General features: G+C 42.7%; 1 protein-coding gene across 1 annotated transcript; it reads right to left on the bottom strand.

Moving 5' to 3' along the window:
* Positions 1–2,704: 2,704 nt before the first annotated feature.
* Positions 2,705–3,752, bottom strand: LOC131022872 (uncharacterized; the record flags this gene model as incomplete). Its single annotated transcript, XM_057952419.1, has 3 exons — positions 2,705–2,831; positions 3,080–3,166; positions 3,246–3,752. Coding segments are annotated over 3 exons (669 nt in total), but the record flags the coding sequence as incomplete, so codon positions are not given.
* Positions 3,753–4,475: the final 723 nt, after the last annotated feature.

A 4,475-nucleotide genomic window follows, 5' to 3' on the forward strand; every position in this document is an offset into this window, starting at 1 on the left:
TAAAATAAAGTAAAATGGTCTTTTTAGCACTTATGGCACTATTAGTGCTATAAGTGCCAAACATGCAGAACAAATATAGAAACAACAGCATCATCTAAACCCTAAATGGAACATTTAAACCCTAAATGGATAATCTAAACCCTAAATGGAACATCTAAACCCTAAATGGATAATCTAAACCCTAAATGGAATATCTAAACCCTAGGGGAAGTGTTTAAAAAGTTCCTTTTGGCTTGGGGGTGGGTGGGGGGGTAGGGTCGGGGGTCAGGGGGTAGGCAGGGCAGTGGGAGTAAAAAAAAAAAATTTATTGGCTTGGGGTGGGTGGTGGGGGGGTGGGTGGGGTCGGGGGTCTGGGGGTTAGACAAGGCAGGGGAAGTAAAAAAAAAAAAATTGGCTTGGGGGTGGGTGGGTGGGGGGTCTGGGGGGTAGACAAGGCAGGGGAAGTAAAAAAAAAAAAAAAATTTGGCTTGGGGGTGGGTGGGGTCGGGGGTCTGGGGGGTAGACAATGCAGGGGAAGTAAAAAAAAAAAATTTTTTTTTGGCTTGGGGGTGGGTGGTGGGGGGTGGGTGGGTGGGTGGGGGGGGTGGGTGGGGTCGGGGGTCTGGGGGGTAGACAAGCAGGGGAAGTAAAAAAAAAAAAAAAAATTTTGGCTTGGGGGTGGGGGGTGGGTGGGGTCGGGGGTCTGGGGTCTGGGGGGTAGATAAGGCATGGGAAGTAAAAAAAAATTTTTTTTTTTTGGCTTGGGGGTGGGTGGGTGGGGGGGTGGGTGGAGTCGGGGGTCTGGGGGTAGACAAGCAGGGGAAGTAAAAATTTTTTTTTTTTTTTTTGGCTTGGAGTGGGTGGTGGGGGGGTGGGGGTGGGGGTGGGTGGGGTCTGGGGTCTGGGGGGTAGACAAGCAGGGGAAGTAAAAAAAAAAAAATTTTTTTTGGCTTGGGGTGGGTGGTGGGATGGGTGGGGGTGGGTGGGTGGGGTCGGGGGTCTAGAGGGTAGACAAGGCATGGGTTAATCCCTAAATCTGGATCCGGGTCAAAGGAAGTTGTTGGATCTATTGGATTAAAGGGTAGATTAGGTAGAACACATAAAAAATGGCCAAATATTGATATTTTAAATTGTGTGGACAAAATTTAAGTTTCAATCACCAATAGGGCCATCCGGCCCTATTGTTTCAATATTAAATATAGTTAGAATATAAGTAAATGTAAATTATCTTTTTAAAAAAAATAAAATAATCTACATCAATTACTCAGTAAAGATCTTTAATTTTATTTTATAATTTTGAAAAGTATTATTTTTAATTTTCCATCTATTTGATGGAAAACTTTATGCATAAAATTAATTTTTTCTTATATTATTAGAATTTATTAGAATACTAATAAAAGAGTTGAATAATTATTTGATGCCAAATCAAAGATCTTGCATTCATCTTTAATTTAAGATATATATAGAATATTTTTTATAAATAAAATTTAATTTTTTAAAAAAATCATCAAAATATGAAAAAGAGAATATGAGAGAGGGAGAGAATTGAAAATTGAAGAATGTCGTGTGATGAAAGATAGGAGAGAGGAGAGAGAAAATATATGGGATATGAGATTTGTTGAGTTTTATAAATACCATTTGTATTGATTTCTATATACAACTCTAAAGATATTACAATTCTTACCGGAAACGTACACATTAAAAGATCCTTAATATCTATGAATCTCTATCCTGGAATAGAGTCATCAAACAAACCACACAAATCAGAGTAATATAAACACCGATAGACAATCTTGAACGCATCCGCCGATGGAATTGATTCTTGCTGGTCTCTGTGAGACATTTCGTCGAGCACCCTCCGTGCGCCGCCCAAAATCCTTGGCACCGCTGCCCGTCCCCAAATCCGCCCTCAACTCCTCGTCGGCTTCACAGCGTCGCCAACCAGATCCACGATCGTTTTGGTCTCGGAGCGGGGGATGAGAAGCCTTCTCGGACACTGAGAATGAGGAGAAACGGGAGAGAGAGGCAGAGAATCAACGAGGCGCGAAAACGAAGAGCCAAGAACGAAGGATTTCGGGAGAGAAAAGGAGCTAGAGTTTGGGAGAGAAAAGAAGGGTTTGGGAACGAAAGGAATCAGATGAAGGAAAATATTTAGAAAATGCCTTTTATATTTTTGTGGTTTGGGTCGGGTCGGGTCCATAAATGGGTAGGGCAGACCTGGTCGCATACCGCATGCAATAAATTGCGGTATGATAATTGATAAACCCACAAATTTGTGGTGCCTACGTTTCCAATCCAATTTCTCTGTGCTGAAGAAAAAGGGGACATTTGGTCCAGAGTAGGGATGGCAACGGGCCGGATCTGGACCGGGTCTGGCCAATACCAGATCCAGATCCGTTTGCATATATCAGATCCAGATCCGGATCCAGATCCGCGGATCTGAAAATTTTGGATCCAGATCCAGATCCGTCAGATCCGCGGGTCCACGGGTCCAGATCCATGGATCTAGTGTTTTCAAATTAAATTCACAAAATCAACAATATTTAATATCCATGAAAAATATTGTACAATACAATTGCAATTGCAACAAAGCTATCCAGCTATCCAGATGAAAATATAGTACAATACAATTCATCGTGAAGATGAAAATACAGTAAAGCTATCCAAACTCATTTCAATACAATTGCAACAACTCGGTATCCAGCTGAACTCATTTCAATACAAAGCTCTATCTCTGGTTTCTGGGAAAGCTGGAGCACAAGAAACAGGGAATGGGTCTAATCTTTCCTGAGATCCATGAACTCACGACGGAGACCACTAGCGTTCACTACGAGCATCTCCACCTCGTCTCCCTGCAATCGCGAAAAGATCGAGGAAATGAGAATGGTTCATGGTGGGTAATCAAATATCTAAGACGGTTGATCCTTGAATCTCAGAGAAGAGTGATCAGAGCACTAGTTACTCATAAAAATATATGGTAAACTTGGTCAATTTATGAGAGCTTATCTCATGATGTTATAGGGCATTAGTAAACCAAAGAAAAATCATTACACTTGGTCTTTACTAACTGGATTGCTTGAGTGAGTGAACACAAACTTACTGTGTAAATATCTCTTTCAGTTGCTGAAACGAAACAGGTTTTGACCAAGTCGATGGCTTCTACCTCTGAAAGTGGAGTCACTGCGTCCTGCAGTTATCATCGTTCATTCAGATATTTAAGGTGGAGGCACAAATGAGTCACAAGACAAGGAAATTCAAAAGCAAACCTTTGCAGGCAACAAAAGAGGACTGGGAGATTTCAGTTGGTTGTCCAAGAAGGGTGTGATAAGAGTTGCACCAGAACCTTGGGCACTGTATCCCACCCGTTCGTAAGATCCGACAGCATCATATGTGAACACACAGCCCTTTCCTTCAATAAATTTCAGAAGGCAGGAAAAGATCAACAAACTAGCGGTGGAGTGCGGCGAGCCGAACTGGAACGACGGCGGCTGGAGTTGCACGAACTGGAGTGTGCTGCACTGCCGCTGCTGCTGGCGGGCGAGCGAGCGCGGCGTGACTCCAGCGGCGGGCGATGGAGGGAGAGAAGCAGGGAGCGAGGCAGAGAGGCCGAGCGAAGCAGGGATCGAGCGGCGAGCGTGACTCCAGCGGCGGGCGGGCGAGCGAATCGGAGAAGACGACCGGCGATGGAGGTGAGGCACGCCGACTGAGGGAGATGGGAGTGAGTCTAGGGATGGCAGAGATGGAGGTGCGGCGCGGGGAGTGAGAAGACCGAGAGGGAGAGAAGGTATGAATTAGAAATTAGGTTTTCAAAGTTAATTTTTTTTTTTAATATATCTAATATTATTAAAAAAATAAATATAAAAAATAAATAATATATTTTTAATTAAATCGGATCCACGGGTCGGATCTGGGTCGGATCCGGATCTCAAATATCAAGATCCAGATCCAGATCCGTTTTAGAAAATGAGATCCAGATCCGGATCCAGATCCGCGGATCTAAAAAATTGAGATCCAGATCCGTCAAATCGGATCTGAATCCACGGATCTGGACCGGGTCCAGGATCCACTGCCATCCCTAGTCCAGAGCAACATCCTATAGTGCTTCAAATTGGGGGAAACGATTTGGAAAACACTGTTAAAGCTAGACTAGGAAATTTGTACATTTATACATATCATTTTTAGAAATTACATTTATATATATTTGTCACGACCGGCCCTAATTAAGGATAATTAAGCCAGGGAAAACGTGACTAATGGAGGGAGATTAGAAGCGGGGTAGAAAGGGGATAATCAAACAAGGAAGGATCACATTTCATCATTTAACAAAAGGGATATTTATAATATAACAGAGATTTAGTCGTATAGACTCAAATAACTAATAAGTTCAGATAACTCTGACTTAGCCAAAATAACATAAAACTTCTGAGTACGCAGCGGAATAAGGTTCTGATTACATGTATGAAGACATGTAACCCTAGAGTTTTTTTTTCATAGCA

The sequence above is a fragment of the Salvia miltiorrhiza genome, chromosome 4, assembly GCF_028751815.1.
Source record: "Salvia miltiorrhiza cultivar Shanhuang (shh) chromosome 4, IMPLAD_Smil_shh, whole genome shotgun sequence".
Taxonomy (NCBI): domain Eukaryota; kingdom Viridiplantae; phylum Streptophyta; class Magnoliopsida; order Lamiales; family Lamiaceae; genus Salvia; species Salvia miltiorrhiza.